This window comes from Eptatretus burgeri, chromosome 8, assembly GCF_056783735.1.
Source record: "Eptatretus burgeri isolate ZD-2024b chromosome 8, Ebu_testis_v1, whole genome shotgun sequence".
NCBI lineage: Eukaryota > Metazoa > Chordata > Myxini > Myxiniformes > Myxinidae > Eptatretus > Eptatretus burgeri.
The window spans coordinates 103,288,986-103,306,147 of record NC_140968.1 but is presented as its reverse complement, the minus strand read 5'-3'; the positions used below and the strand labels follow the sequence as shown (position 1 = coordinate 103,306,147).

Here is a 17,162-nt window from a genome sequence, read left to right as displayed (position 1 = left end):
ATTTATTTATAACCCAAACATGGCGGTTCTAATCGCTCTACCGCAAACGGGACGAGGAAGGTGGCATGAGTCACTTTTCACTGAGTTGATGATGTTTATTTGTTTTTATTATTACCAGAAATAACAAGACTCGGCAAGAAGAGGGATCCGGGGCGATTCGACGGGATGGTGTGGGATCGGGCGTGGGGAAAAACACAGACAATTCCAATGAATATACAGTTCTCAATCCCTCTAAGGCGCCAAGCGCGCACACACACACACACACACACACACACACACACACACACACACACACACACACACACACACACACACACACACACACACACACACACACACACACACACACACAACGTAGCTATTTCTGGTGGTCAGGCTGGACCGTGGTGTGGACGCAACTGTCCCTGGATCGGCGTCGGACGAGCTGGCCTTGCTCTCGTCAGGGGGGCAGGAGAAACCGTGGTGCTGTCGACCTCCTGGTCTTGGCCCAAGTCCGCTCACAGCCGCCAGGGAACCAGTTCTGGCGCCAAGTTGCGAGCAGGAGAGGGAGGCAGGTCCGCCCGCCGTTCGACCCCGTACTCCGAGTCAGCAGAACCCCAGAGCCAACCAAGGTGAGGCACGAGGCTCAGCAAGGCTCCAAGACACGATCAAGAACACGATCGAATCAGCACAACAACAAGGATGTTCCCCGCGCAACAGCCTCCCCACCAAAAAAACACGATCTTTTGGTTGTAATCTTCTTCCTCTTCCTTTTCGACCCCGAACAGAACCTTTTTATCCTCCTGCCCTCGTCACCTCCAATCGAGCCGTTTATTGGCCCACCGCCGTCGCCTTCTGCCAATCGTGATCACGGGGCGGAGCCATCCGCTGCACTGTCCTGTGACGTCACGGCCAGTCTCCAGAGAATACCAAAAAGGGGTTTACGCAGACACACTTACCCTATCCCGTGTCCCTATCTAATTACGTGACAATTATCATTTCCCCCCTTGAAGAAATGAACATTTACTAGACAACTTATCACCACTGAATTGCTACTTATTACATCGAGATCCTGGTAAACTCGAACAGCATGGCATACCTAATTAAACATCCTAATTACCCTTTGAATGCATACCCCCCCCCTCAAACGTAACAATATGTTTATAACAACTATGTTTGAAGGCTTTGCTAGTTTGATTTTTTATATGTTTTTAATATTGTAATACTGTATTACTCGTTTACAAAATATATATTAAAAAATATGCCAACTTTTATTATATTCATTATATTTTTATATTTTTCTGGTATAAATTAATATTACTACGGATGTTCAAACAATATTTTCTCGGATCATAAACAAATAATAATATGGCACAAATATGGTACCAGTCCCTGGAACATTGGAAAAAAAACCTGCCGGTCCACCACATCAGATAGTTTGAGAAGCACTGGCATAGTGGATAGTTTTATTGTTTTGTGTGATGCAGGGATAGAAAGAAGCGTGAGGTGCGACAATAATACAAGCAACTTACAAAAGCAGACACAAAGCAGAGTTATCCCGCTATAATTATTATACAATCTTAATTTAAACTAGCATAACCCGCGCTCTATGCGACATGTTGGAGTGGGTGTGTTTGAGAAATGAACTGATGCAGAGTATCAGGAGTAATTTTACTTAAATGCAGTACGTGGAATATGATTTCACTCTTTCAGAACCATTTTATTCACTTTTTTTTGTACCATGCACCTCATATGGTCTTTGAGATAATGTAAGCCGAATATCACGTTACTCGAAGATAGCGCGAAGATAGATAAATACCGAAGTCGAAGATAGCGCGAGACGAAACCACAAACTCGAAAATAATATATAATATGAGGACAGGTGCCAGGATCAACACACACGCGCACGCACACACACACACACACACACATACACACACACACACACACACACACACACACACACACACACACACACACACACACACACACACACGCACACATATACTGAAGAGGAGTTGATGAAATGAAAAAGGAGGAGAGGATATGAGGCTAACGGTCTCTGAATACCTTGCACGATTGCCCGATCGTGCCACCAATACGTTTTGTGGGGATGCTCCGCTGGCCGATACCTCCCTGACAGCTGGCGCACCGTCTCTTGCTTTCTGGTACTTCGTGCAGCTAGCGTGGGAACAGAGAATGTGACGCGACCATCGGGCGTGAAGGGAGGGACTTGGGTGGAGAAGGCGGAGTCGGGAGCCGAATGGGTGGAGAAGGTGGAGTCGAGCGCGAGTGGGTGTTGTGGTAGACAGGACCAGGTGGGTAGGTGGAGTCAGTGACGTGTGGGTGGAGAAGGGCAGGAGGAGGAGGCGGAGTCGCAGGCGATGACGACAGAACGGCGGGAGTAAAAGGCGGTGTCAAGAGTGAGTGGGCGAAGACGGGCGTGTAAAGAAGGCGGAGTTGGCAGATGGGCGGAGAGATCGATCCCAGGCCGGGCAGAGAACGAGACGAGCCGACAGCAACGATGGGCAAGACACCAAAACCGGAACTACGGACGGCCTCGCCACCCATCCTTTACAGACCCTGGGGTGCAGGTGGGGGCATCACATCGAAGCGATGTCGTCACCCGAATCGGCCACTCTAATTGGGCCCGGACCACTGCGTGGCCTGGCCGTGATGGCTGGAAGTGGCTCCACTCCACTTCTGGCAAGATAACTCCAAGCTGCGGAATCGTCTCGCTCCGAGCCCCATGATATGAATCGCCCCGCACCGAACTCCGCGACATGAATTGCCTTGCACCGATATCCTGGACCGTGCCCCGGCGACTTGCCGAGAGTTGTGTCGGCCCCGCATGCCGCCCGGGCACTGCCGATTTGCGCTGATCAATGCCTGCTCCGCGATGCGCCATGCGGCCCGAGCGATCCGAACTGCACAGCACGCCCCTGCTTGATCGCAGCTTCGCTGGGCGGAGAGGCGAGGAGATGTCCGCCGTCCGTGGGGAACACCCGCGACCTCCAGCGAGGACCGACGGTAAGGTGTTCAGGTAATCCCATGCACAGGCGGTAAGATGTTAGGATAAATCCATGCACAGACCAGAACAAGATGTGTGCCATCCATGCCCTACTCTGTACGATAATAATGTGTCACGAGCTAAGCAAGGGTCCGCCTGCCATCGAGCATGTTTCGTCCAGTACGCGCGGATCCGCCATGGCCCACGTGGTCAGCGCTCACGTTTGCCCGATTCTGCTATCCAGCTATCGTGTGCGTGGGGCCAACCCCGATCTGTGTCAGGAATTGAGGGCAACGATCGGATATAATAATTAGATGGAGGTTTGGAATGAAAAAGAATATAGATATAAGTATCAGATGGAGGGAAAAAAGGATGCCAATATAATTAAATGCAGAAATGGGTTTAAATGAACGCGCCGCCCGTATCTTGCACACTTGTGTCCTGTACAACGTGGCGTGGATGTTGTTTTTCTGTTATCGGCCTCTGACGATGTAGTTCTTGGAACCAAGCTGCCAGCCACGCTTTCACTAATATTTGGTCATTCGCTTCTGTGTTGTGCAAAACAACTTCCATGCATCCTCTTTAAGAGATATTCATTCGTATGCCTTTTCAATGCAACCGAGAATCTCATCTCAGATCATTGGCAACATCATTCCATCATCTTGAGCTTGCGGCAGAGGTTCCTTCGAGGGTATCGCTGTATCCTCGCAGCTGTGCTGTCGATGCCCGTGTAGTGCTGCGGCTTTCTATTCCCCTCCCCCGGCCGCGGCACGTGCTGCATGTGTTTGCCTCCGCGAGGAACCAAATTTGGATTTACCTCAGGAAGAAGCAGAAAAGAAGAGTAGAAATGAAGTTAGAATGGTTCAAACACATCTAGCTATGAGATCCACACAACGCACTGTCCCATTGTCCCGCTAGACAAAAGGGAAGGGACTATCTGAACGTATATTAATGGAATAACTGTCTAGGGACCACTGTATGATGGTTGCTATTGCTTTGGAGGGATGAGGTTCCAAGAACCATATATATATATATATATATATATATATATATATATATATATATATATATATATATATATATATATATATATATATATATATATACATACATATATACAGGTAGTCGTCGACTTACGACCTATGCGACTTACGACTGTTCGACTTTACCACCACTTTACAACCACATAAAGTGGCCCCAAATTTTTTTTTTTGTTTTTTTTTTTGCTTGTAAAATATACGTTGTTCGACTTACGACCAAGTCGCCTGGTGTTGGCGCAGTGGTTAGGGCAGCGGCTTGGGGCCCAAAAAGTCCTGAGTTCAAGACCCGTTGGGCCACTGAACATATATATATATATATATATATATATATATATATATATATCTTCTTCTTCCTCTTTCGGCTTGCTCCCGCTAGGGGTCGCCACAGCGGACCAACTGTCTCCATTTTGCTCTATCCTCCACATCTTCCATTGACACTCCAACCACCCGCATGTCCGCCCTCACCGCATCCATGAACCTCTTCTTTGGCCTTCCTCTTCTCCTCCTGCCTGGCGGCTCCATCTTCAACATCCTTCTCCCGATATACTCCGTTTCCCTCCTGTGCACATGTCCAAACCATCGCAATCTCGCCTCTCTCACTTTGTCTCCAAACCGTCCTACCTGCGCTGTCCCTCTAATACACTCATTTCTTATCCTATCCATCCTCGTCACTCCCAACGAGAATCGCAGCATCTTTAACTCTGCCACCTCCAGCTCTGCTTCCTGTCTTTTTGTTAGCGCCACCGCCTCCAAACCATACAACAAGGCTGGTCTCACTACCGTCTTATATACTTTCCCCTTCACTCTTGCAGCTACCCTTCTGTCACAAATCACTCCTGCAACTCTTCTCCACCCACTCCATCCTGCCTGCACTCTTTTTCACTTCTCTACCACACTCTCCGTTACTTTGGACAGTTGATCCCAAGTATTTAAACCAATCCACCTTCCCCACCTCAACTCCTTGCAACCGCACCATACCACCACCCTCCCTCTCATTTACGCACATGTACTCCGTCTTTCTCCTACTGACTAACATTCCCCTTCTCTCCAGTGCGTGCCTCCACCTCTCAAGGCTCGATTCAGCCTGCTCCCTACTCTCCCTACAGATCATGATGTCATCCGCGAACATCATGGTCCATGGAGACTCCAGTCTGATCTCGTCCGTCAACCTGTCCATCACCATTGCAAACAGGAAAGGGCTCAGAGTCGATCCTTGGTGCAATCCCACTTTAACCTTAAACCGGTCCGTCATTCCTACCGCACACCTCACCGCTGTCACACTGTCCTCATACATATCCTGCACGATCCTCACATACTTCTCCACCACTCCCGACTTCCTCATACAATACCACAACTCCTCTCTTGGCACCCTATCATAAGCTTTCTCTAAATCCACAAACACACAATGTAACTCTTTCTGGCCTTCCCTATACTTCTCCATCAACATTCTCAAAGCAAACATCGCATCAGTGGTGCTCTTTCCTGGCATAAACCCAAATTGCTGCTCACAGATCGTCACCTCTCCTCTCAACCTAGCTTCCACTACTCTTTCCCACAACTTCATGGTGTGGCTTAACAACTTTATCCCTCTGTAATTTCCACAGCTCTGCACATCACCCTTATTCTTGAAAATCGGAATCAGTACACTTAATCTCCACTCCTCCGGCATCCTCTCACTTTCCAAGACTTTATTAAACAATCTGGTTAACAACCCCACTGCCATCTCTCCTAAGCACTTCCATGCCTCCACTGGTATTCCATCTGGGCCAACCGCCTTTCCACTTTTCATCTTTTTCATAGCAGTCCTCACTTCATCCTTACTGATCCACCCCACTTCCAGATTCACTATCTCCACCTCTTCCAACCTTCTCTCTCTCTCATTTTCTTCATTCATCAGCTCCTCAAAGTACTCCATCCACCTTCTCAACACACTCTCCTCGCTCGTCAGCACATTCCCATTTGCGTCCTTTATCACCCGAACCTGCAGCACATCCTTCCCAGCTCGGTCCCTCTGTCTTGCCAATCGGTATAAATCCTTTTCCCCTTCTTTTGTATCCAACTTCTCATACAGCTCATCATATGCCTTTTCCTTGGCCTTTGCCACCTCTCTTTTTGCTTTTCGACGCCACTCCTTGTACTCCTGCCGACTTTCTTCATCTCTCTGACTATCCCACTTCTTTTTAGCCAACCCCTTCTTCCTTATACTTTCCTGTACTTCCTCATTCCACCACCAAGTCTCCTTATCTTCCTTCCTCTGTCCAGATGTCACACCAAGTACCTTCCTAGCTATCTCCCTCACAACTTCTGCTGTCGTTGCCCAATCATCCACCCATCTTTACCACCATCCAACGCCTGTCTCACCTCCTCCCTAAATTTCACGCAACAGTCTTCCTCCTTCAGCTTCCACCATCTGGTCCTTGGTTCAGCCCTCACTCTCTTCCTCAACCTCACCTCTAAAGTCATCCTACAGACCACCAATCGATGCTGTCGAGCTACACTCTCCCCTGCCACAACCTTACAGTCACTAATCTCTTTCAGGTTGCATCTCCTACTTAAGATGTAATCCACCTGTGTGCACTTTCCTCCACTCTTGTATGTCACCCTGTGTTCCTCCTTCTTCTTGAAATACGTGTTTACCACTGCCATTTCCATTCTTTTTGCAAACTCTACCACCATTTGCCCTTCCACATTTCTCTTGTTGAGACCGTACCTCCCCATCACCTCCTCATCCTCTTTATTCCCTTCCCCAACATGTCCATTGAAATCTGCTCCAATCACCACTCTTTCATCCTTGGATACACTCTCCACCACTTCATCTAACTCACTCCAGAAATCTTCTTTATATTCCATCTCACACCCCATATGTGGGGCATATGCACTGATGACATTCATCATCACCCCTTCAATTTCCAACTTCACACTCATCACTCGGTCAGACACCCTCCTCACCTCCAATACCCTCTTGACATGATCTTCCTTCAGGATTACCCCGACACCATTTCTCCTCCCATCCACACCATGGTAGAACAGTTTGAAACCACCTCCAATGCTCCTCGCCTTACTCCCCATCCACTTGGTCTCTTGTACACACAGTATGTCCACCTTTCTTCTCTCCATCATATCAGCCAACTCTCGCCCTTTGCCAGTCATCGTCCCAACATTCAGAGTTCCAACTCTCACCTCCACACTTCTACCCTTCCCCCTCTCCCACTGCCTCCGGACTCGCCTTCCCCGTCTCCTTCTCCTCCTTCGCCCAGCAGTAGCACAATTTCCACTGGTACCCTGCTGACCACCGGTACCGGTGGCGGTCGTTGGTAACCCGGGCCTCGACCGATCCGGTATGGAAATTCGTTTTGTTGTCCGCATAATGATTTGGCATAGGTTTTTACGCCGGATGCCCTTCCTGACGCAACCCTGGTCACCTCTTACGACACACAGGGATATGGTACACCTATTCTAACCGGGGCATATATATATATATATATATATATATATATATATATATATATATATGTATATGTATACTGCATATGTGTGCATATGTATACATATATGTGTATGTATGTATGTGTATATATGTATATACCAAGTCGTATAACACCAGGGGTTGACTCAGCCTGTCATCCTTCCAAGGTCGGCGAAATGAGTACCAGTGTACTGGGCCGGTGTATACCCCGGTTAAAATAGGTGTACCAGATCCCTGTGTCGTAAGAGGTGACTAGGGTTGCGTCAGGAAGGGCATCCGGTGTAAAACATGTGCCAAATCACTATGCGGATCATATGGATGATCCGCTGTGGCGACCCCTAACGGGAGCAGCCGAAAGAAGAAGAAGAAGAAGAAGAAGAAGAAGAAGAAGAAGAAGAAGAAGAAGAAGAAGAAGAAGAAGAAGAGGAGATATATATATATATATATATATATATATATATATATATATATATATATATATATATATATATATATATATATATACATATACAGTAATCCCCCGCTATATCGCGGTTCACCTATTACGCTCCCGGTTCATCGCGGGTTTCCCCTTGGAACCTAACTAATTTTTTCTGCGGATTTACCCCGGTATATCGCGGTAATAATATATAAAATATAAATTATTTAAGCAATAAATTATAATGCGTGGTGCTCGACCAGTCACACAATGCACGAGACAAAGTTTAGCTTGTGAACTTCGAATATTTTCTACGTTTTTTCTCCAAGCCCTACGATGCCGCCCAAATGCCCTGCACCTTCTAAGGCTTCTGGCAAGGAAACAAAGCGCCAGAGGAAGGTCCTGACGCTCCAGGAGAAGGTTAAGGTGCTAGATATGCTTCGGGAAGAAAAAAAGGTTTGTCGCGGTTGGACGAGCACTGCCAAACCGACCAGACCAGACGAGTCGATCTCCAGCACCTCAAACCCGATCACTGCCAAACCAACCAGACCAGACGAGTCGATCTCCGGCACCTCGAACCCGATCACTACCAAGCCGACCAGACCAGACAAGTCGATTTTTTTTTTTTGGGAGGCATCCATTCATCGCGGATTTTCACTTCTCGCGGGGGGGGGGGGGTTTGGAACGTAGCCCCCGCGATAAACTGGGGATGACTGTGTATATATATATATATATATATATATATATATATATATATATATATATATATATATATATATATATATATATATATATATATATATATATATATATATATATATATATATATATATATATATATATATATATATTGATGGTTTTGGAAATGCACCATGGGGTGAACATACATGGGCACGTAGGAGACCCGAGGATAAGTTATTTCAATAGTCCATGAAATGGTCGACCACTGCCCCTTGTCTCAGGGTTTGGGGGGGACAAGCGTTTGGGTTAGTTTGTGTATCCCCGGTGTGATGCCTTCCCCCTCCCTTCTGCTGCTTTCAGTCCTTCTTTCAATCCACCATTGGTCTGTTCCAACATTCCCCCCTCTGCCTTTCTCAATTCCTTTCACCAAATCTCAATTCAATAACCCCTCTTTCATCCCGTTGGTCTTTCTTTCATCCCCACAGGTTTATTCTCATCCTTTGGTGTGTCTATCTTCCTCAACACTCGAGTCGGCTCGTTCTTTTATTATTTACCACCAATCACCCGTCGTTCACCGTCAACAATTGATCCTCCATACCAGAACTGAATTGCATTTCCCACATTGAATTGCATATGTGTTGAACTGCTTGAGTAATTTGTGCTGGGAAGGCAAAGGAGAGATAAACCCTGAGCGATACAGCGCTCTCCTCATCCTGATCAGGCTTTCGAGTGAATTGCACGGAGAACCTCAAATGAAGACATTTCCGATCAAGCTATAAATCTCCGATTAGGTGGGAAATTAAACGTTAATCGCCTTGCTGACGCATGCGATATTATCCAATAAATATGTGAAATGTGTTCAGGACTGGTGTAAAGCGAAGGATACGTTATGGACTACCAATAAAACCAAGACTGATAATTGCGGCTGCAAAGCGAGGTGGACAAACATTGAGGCTAAAGTGGAGGAATCCCTTTTGGTTCCTAATTTAGTCGAAAGCTTGTTGTTGGCTTGGCGGGTGGGTGGGTGGCTGGCTTGGAATCCTTGGGTCCTGTGTTCAAGCACCGTTTTTCCGCTGAATTAACACCAAGTGGAGTTGACTCAGCCTGTTATGCTTCCAAGGTTGGCGAAATGAGTACCGGTGTAGGGGAGACCGGGGCTAAATGGAACACTTTTCACATTTTTGGTTCTCACATGAAATCTTTCTTAGTACTAGATACGTTAGGAATTGTATGTGATAGCCCAGTGAAAGAACTGCACTTCAGCAGTGATCAAGAACAGTAATAATATATAAATAGTTTGCCATAGCCCAAAACGTAAGAGGTGTTTGACTGTTCTGACTTGCCCCGCTCATGGGTTAGTTGAAACACTGTGTGGGGCAAGATAAAACTTTCCCTCAACACATGACTGCAACAGACTCTATTCTTGCTAAACCAACTTTATTACCTCTTTATTTATGCCTTGTCATCACTGTCTCCAAATTGTCAAAGAACGACTTAACATTGTGTTGGTTAAAACTTGTTGCCCGACTGAGGGATGTTGCCTCTGGAGTTCTGATGGAGATTTTTGTGTGTCGCTTTAGAAAACCGGACAGCCAATCTGGTCCAGCTGATCTGTTTTCCTTCCAATTCTCAGGCATGTTCTTATTATTTTTGAGTGCAAATTCATATGCCAAACTTCTAAGCTCTTTTGGTGCAAGGCCATAGTACAGTTGTGATGCTTTCAAAATGTAGGAAACAAGCATCTCTTCTTCAACACTGTCAAACACTTGCTTCCCATTCCAGTATCCAACACGAATATCTGGAAACTCGCCTGCATTTTCAGTGTTCATTCCCTTCAGTTTGAGACAGTATCGTCGCAAAGTAACATGTGGAATGTCAAACTCTTTGGCAACAGTTCTACATGGTATCTTGCTGTCTATCACCTGTCTTGCAGCACGAATCATTACATCTGGAGCAGTACTGGCATTCTGTGTTTTTCTTGTATACTTTCGTACCATCTTGATTACATCAGGTCATCCACACACTGACACAACAAGTTATAGTCTGGACAAATGTAAATGTGATCACAGCGTGTCAGTGGTTCTACAATTCTCATGAATTTTTGGCACATTCCAGAACAGACAGTGGATATTCATCTGGTCCATTAATCTGATTAGAAAGGATGTAGATCAAAGCTTCCTTGCATTTTGCACCGAAGTAAGTATGGCTGCCAATCAAGTTAATCATCAGGAAGATGATACTGGTTTGACATTCATCATCAGGTTCTGAATAGAATAGTTTAGTAAGGGAAATTCGAATGTAGTTGGTCTCAACACTGGTCCCACACTTTCTTCTTATTCCACTCTCTCGGTTCAATAGTTGTGGATAAATATTGCCATTTGACACGCTCCAATGAAAACCATCCACAAGCATTCTGAAAGAAAAGCAAAAAGCTTCAGGAAGAATTATACATTATCAGACTATAAAAGGTGTCTGGGGCTAGTTGGAACATGTTCCAACTTGTCCCAGTTGAATTGTTTCAATTAGCCCCAGCTGCTCATTTACATTTCAACATGGCTGATTAACAAACCGATTGCATATGGAGTCTGAAGACAACCACACTTAGTAAGATCTATCGATGTTCTTGCCACATGTGATAACTGACAAATACTGCAAAGTGAAGCTTCAGTTACAGAACAAGATGTTTAGCATGCTTAAAATTTACTGAGTAATGGAAAAATCAACAAACCTCATCTGGTGTTCTTGTCTAGTGGCCTTCCTCACATGGAACAAAATGGCTGAAAGGGCACGTAAGACAGGAAGTGTGATAGGCTGAAATGGCAGAGATGTAGCAAACGATTTTATTGGTAGATGCAATGTTTCAACCTACCCCATGTTCCATCTTGCCCCGGTCTCCCCTACTGGTAATAGGGGCAATGCATCAGCGGCACAGTCGCATTCCTAACCAATGAGGAAACCTGCAGACACAGGCTGCGCGTGTGTGTGTGTGTGTGTGTGTGTGTGTGTGTGTGTGTGTGTGTGTGTGTGTGTGTGTGTGTGTGTGTGTGTGTGTGTGTGTGTGTGTGTGTGTGTGTGTGTGTGTGTGTGTGTGTGCGCGTGCGTGCGTGCGTGCGTGCGTGCGTGCGTGCTTATCTGAAGGGTCATCCCACAAAGTAATTCAAATAATATGCACAAAACAGCTGAGTAACATTCTAGGCCTTGGAAGGGTACCATAATGGCGATGCATTGTGTCAGGGTGGAATTAACACCTCTGTTGTTCTGACTGACAGTTTTGCTTCGTTTTGATCTCCAAATCGACTTATCTTTGAATGAAGGAAAGGAAAATGGGGAAATTATCCAAATCGATTTGTACTACAATCCCACATCAATTTTTAGGCTGAAAAATACCATATACATTTATCACCAGTGCAAACCATGATTCATAATATCCTCATCATCCAAAACCTCTTAAACCCACCTTGCTTTTCATTGTGTGTAGACTAGTCATGTCCACTGGCATCAACATACCCATACAAGTCTTTGAAATGCTTCAAATCAGGGCAGTTTTCCCTTTTAAAATGGTAGCGATGCGATGAATATGCGAAATACCTGTTCAAGTATAATGCTTGGAATGAGATCAAATTTGATTTAAATGTGTGCCCGTTATAGAGATCGGCTTGCGTGATGATTTGGGAGTCATGCTTTTTAAAGGTTTTGCTTTGCACATCCGGGTAGGTGAAACGCTACCTGGACAGCAACTGGCCACACGCCAATGCGCTGGACATGAGGGACGTGTACAGGAGCCTTCCAAGGGATGATGTTAAAAGGTGAAGAGACAGTAAATGCATCAATCCTCCCATGCCACATTGCACATACAGAGCATGTTCAAATCTTGCACACTATCTGTTTATACTGATGTCCTTGGAATTCATGTAATTTATGTATGAGCTTCTCTTTGAGCCTTATGACATCGTTCATACTCAATCAATACATTGGTATGCATCTCTCTCTCTGTCTCTGTCTGTCTGTCTGTCTGTCTGTCTCTCTCTCTCTCTCTGTCTCTGTCTGTCTGTCTGTCTGTCTGTCTCTCTGTCTCTCTCTCTCTCTCTCTCTCTCTCTCTCTCTCTCTCTCTCTCTCTCTCTCTGTCTCTGTCTCTCTCTGTCTCTCTCTCTCTCTGTCTCTGTCTCTCTCTGTCTCTCTCTCTCTCTGTCTCTGTCTCTCTCTGTCTCTCTCTCTCTGTCTCTCTCTGTGGCCAGGATAGAGGCTCTGGAGTTCTTGGATGAGGTTGAACTTCTTCAGCAACTCCTCCAGCATTACTGCATCAGCTGGGCATGGAAGGACCAGGCTGGAATAGGTATGCACTCACAACTCTTATCAACATCGGGGCAGATACAAACCTACCAAATGTAATTTTGGATTTGGTTTTTTGAGGTCAGGAGGGGCTGAGATGTGTTGCATTCTGTTCCACATGGCAAGGTTGGTTCCTCTCATCCTCCATTTGCTTTTGGATGTTCACCTCGAGCACTGAAGGTGGACAGAGGTTATGGTTTCACCCCTGTTTGTCTGTCTGTCTGTGAGAAGAATATCTCAAAATGTTATGGATGCATTTGGGCAACATTTGGTGGACAGGTTGGGTGTGCGACAGGAACGACTATTAGATTTTGGTTAAGATCCAGATGCAGATCTGGCCTATGAATGGGATACAAAGCATAACTTGTTCAGCCTGGTGGAGGTATATGCTCTACCTCGTGCCGTTATACTTTCATAATCTAATCAAGAAGTACGGAATATATATATGTATTTCCTTAATCTACAAATAGGCTTATGTATTAGCAGTTTCCATCATATAATATATGAGTATTATGGTTTTTAAGCAGACAACACGTGCCGACATTGGAGAATGGTATGCGTAATTTCATCACACTGTTGTACTTCATACCATTCGTGTTATGTAATGCCAGCAGACTTTTGATTGGTCTTCCGTGTGAGCCTTCTCTATACTTTAAGCCTCACACCCTGTGTGAGTGCTTGCCATTATCACTAAGGAAATGCTTTTGTGTTCTGAGAAGCTGCAACATATGGTGACGATAAGCAAAAGCCATTGATGGAATGGAGTGGTAAATGTCCTTTGCTTGCCATCAAACAAAATAACAAACACTTGGTAAAAGTATCCAATCTTAGTTTGATCATCAAGTTTTCATTTCCATGTATAGCAATGCTTGGTTTGGATACAGAGTTGACAATCATGGAGGAGCGAGAACATAAAACGGACCAGAATGTAACAGAATGAAAACAGTTTCAAGGGATGTGGGGGGACACCAACAGTGGAGTGGAGGGACAAAATGGAGGTAGACTTGGACAGGAATGAGAGCTAGGGGAGGAAACTGGGGTGAACAAAATGGATACAGCTGTGAGTTCAAGACCAGAAAGGAGGTGGTAGAAGACGTATAGACCACTGACCTACCTGCGATGTGAAAGTAAGAAGCAGAGCCTCGGCTTCATCGTGGGAGATTCCAGTGATCCTGAAGGCCTTGGTTTCCACAAGGTGAGCAAGATGTGAGGCAGGGGGAGCCAGCCCAGAAGGTAGAGCAGTACTCCATAAAGATGTGGATGAAAGCCTTGGCGGTGGATAGGAGTTCAGGTGTGCCAAGGAAGGACTTTGTATGAAGGAGAATGCCCAATCGGCGACTGGCTTTGGAGGTCAACGTCGAAGTGTAATTTGCCCAAGAAAGATCATGGCTGATTATGAGGCCCAAAAGTTTGAATTACAGAACTTCCACAAGAGGATTGTTAAGAAAGGGTTTGCCAGATGGTTCTTTCATCGAGGGATAGTGAGAGTGTGAGTTGTGTCAGGATTGAAAGATCTTTTCCAAGCGTTTGACTTCGATATTTTCATGCAAATAACCCACGGGCTCTACGTTAAATTCGTTCCAAAAATTCCAACTGTGGGTGAAATGGTATTTCTCCATACAGCACGTGACATAACCACAGGGGGCCAAGTTAAATTATCAAGGAGATACAAAAAGAGGCAGTTTATTTATTTATTTTTACAAGTTTAATTGTAATATCTTTATTTACAGTTCTTTCACATTTTTCACCGACACATACAGTGGGGAGAACAAGTATTTGATACACTGCCGATTGTGCAGGTTTTCCCACTTACAAAGCACGTAGAGGTCTGTAATTTTTATCATAGGTACACTTCAACTTTTAAAGACCGTATCTAAAAAAAAAATCCTGAAAATCACATTGTATGATTTTTAAATAATTAATTTGCATTTTATTGCATGAAATAAGTATTTGATCACCTTCCAACCAGTAAGAATTCCGGCTCTCACAGACCTGTTAGTATTGTCTTTATATTAAGAAGCACTCCCATTCTCCACTCATTACCTGTATTAACTGCACCTGTATGAACTCGTTATCTGCATCAAAGACAGCTGTCCACATTCAATCAATCAGACTCCAACCTCTCCACAATGGGCAAGACCAGAGAGCTGTCGAAGGACATCAGGGACAAAATTGCAGACTTGCACAAGGCTGGGATGGGCGACAGGACAATAGGCAAGCAGCTTGGTGAGAAGGCAACAACTGTTGGCGCAATTATTAGAAAATGAAAGAAGTTCAAGATAACAGTCAATCTCCCTCGGTCTGGGGCTCCATGCAAGATCTCACCTCGTGGAGCCTCAATGATCATGAGAAAGGTGAGGGATCAGCCCAGAACTACACGGCAGGACCTGGTCAATGACGTGAAGAGAGCTGGGACCACAGTATCAAAATTAACCATCAGTAACACACTACGCCGTCATGGATTAAAATCCTGCAGCGCACGCAAGGTCCCTCTGCTCAAGCCAGCGCATGTCCAGGCCTGTCTGAAGTTTGCCCATGACCATCTGCATGATCCAGAGGAGGAATGGGAGAAGGTCATGTGGTCTGATGAGACCAAAATAGAGCTTTTTGGTTTAAACTCCACTCACCGTGTTTGGAGGAAGAAGAAGGATGAGTACAACCCCAAGAACACCATCCCAACCGTGAAGCATGGAGGTGGAAACATCATTATTTGGGGATGCTTTTCTGCAAAGGGGACAGGACGGCTGCACCGTATTGAGGGGAGGATGGATGGGGCCATGTATCGTGAGATCTTGGCCAACAACCTCCTTCACTCAACAAGAGCATTGAAGATGGGGCGTGGCTGGGTCTTCCAGCATGACAATGACCCGAAACACACAGCCAGGACAACTAAGGAGTGGCTCCGTAAGAATCATCTCAAGGTCCTGGAGTGGCCTAGCCAGTCTACAGAGCTGAACCCAATGGAAAATCTTTGGAGGGAGCTGAAAGTCTGTGTTGCCCAGCGACAGCCCCGAAACCTGAAGGATCTGGAGAAGATCTGTATGCAGGAGTGGGCCAAAATCCCTGCTGCAGTCTGTGCAAACCTGGTTAAGAACTACAGGAAACGTCTGATCTCTGTAATTGCAAACAAAGGTTTCTGTACCAAATATTAAATTCTGTTTTTCTGATGTATCAAATACTTATTTCATGCAATAAAATGCAAATTAATTATTTAAAAATCATACAATGTGATTTTCAAGATTTTTATTTTAGATTCCGTCTTTCACAGTTGAAGTGTACCTATGATAAAAAAAATTACAGACCTCTACGTGCTTTGTAAGTGGGAAAACCTGCAAAATCGGCAGTCTATCAAATACTTGTTCTCCCCACTGTATGCTGTATATCTAATTCCAAAGCTATTTAAGGTTCCGGTAAGTCTTCTTCCGTAAAGCCCACAAAGTCCTCGTCTTCTGCGTCGCTGTGAAACAGCTGAAGCAGCTCAGAGTCGGCAAGTGTGGGGGTATGCTCAGTTACCAAGTTTATTGAAGAGCACTCGCTGAGTGGCTTTAAGCACTCAAGCAAGTACGCCATTCAAATCCGTTGATAAGGCTGGCTTTGCAAGCTCTCGCTGGCCGTTTGGTAACTAAACACACCCCAGGCATGTCACAATCCATGTCATCATCACTCTCACACTCTTTTTCTCCAGAAATCAGCTCACTCTTTCGTCAACTTTCATTTTTCATTCGGCCGTGAAACTTTTGACCTTTTCTCTTGCTTGTACCGACAGCAGACGTTGTACAGCAGGGATTTGTAATGGTACGGACGATTTATTGGAATGATGTAAAATTCAACAGCCTGCAAGGTATTTATACATTTCTAATGGATGAGCAGTGTGGTTTCCGGTCACATCGGTACTGGAAAGTGTAAACCACGCTGGTTTTTAACAGATCGGTGCAGTAAACTTCAATTATTACGACGACACTTTGTCAAGGTATTCATTTTAATGTCCATTTGTTATTTACCGCAGTTGTATTTGAAAAAGAGCTGTCCGTTGGCCCTTGACGACGACGCCGTATCTGCCGCTGGAAATAAAGAGACCCTGCGTATCTCCCGGTCATGTGGAGAGGAAAGCTGGGGTGTTCATTTACCAAGCAGCTAGCTAACACTTGCCAAACCAGATGTTCTTTATCAGCGGTTTTGAATGGAGTGCTTGCTTGATTGTTTAAGCCACTTGGTGAGCACTCCAAAACAAATTTGGT

General features: G+C 45.3%; 1 protein-coding gene across 4 annotated transcripts in view; it reads left to right on the top strand.

The window, feature by feature from the left end:
* The window catches only part of LCMT1 (leucine carboxyl methyltransferase 1), an 85,222-nt gene that overhangs the window by 66,445 nt on the left and 1,615 nt on the right, over positions 1-17,162 (top strand). For 3 of the 4 annotated variants that reach the window (XM_085893357.1, XM_085893356.1, XM_085893355.1), the window contains exons 10-11: positions 12,309-12,400; positions 12,831-12,928. In XM_085893357.1, the coding sequence (XP_085749483.1) occupies positions 12,309-12,400; positions 12,831-12,928 (190 nt within the window). The remainder of the gene's footprint in view (positions 1-12,308; positions 12,401-12,830; positions 12,929-17,162) is intronic. The other variant, XR_015061260.1, reaches the window with a different exon arrangement.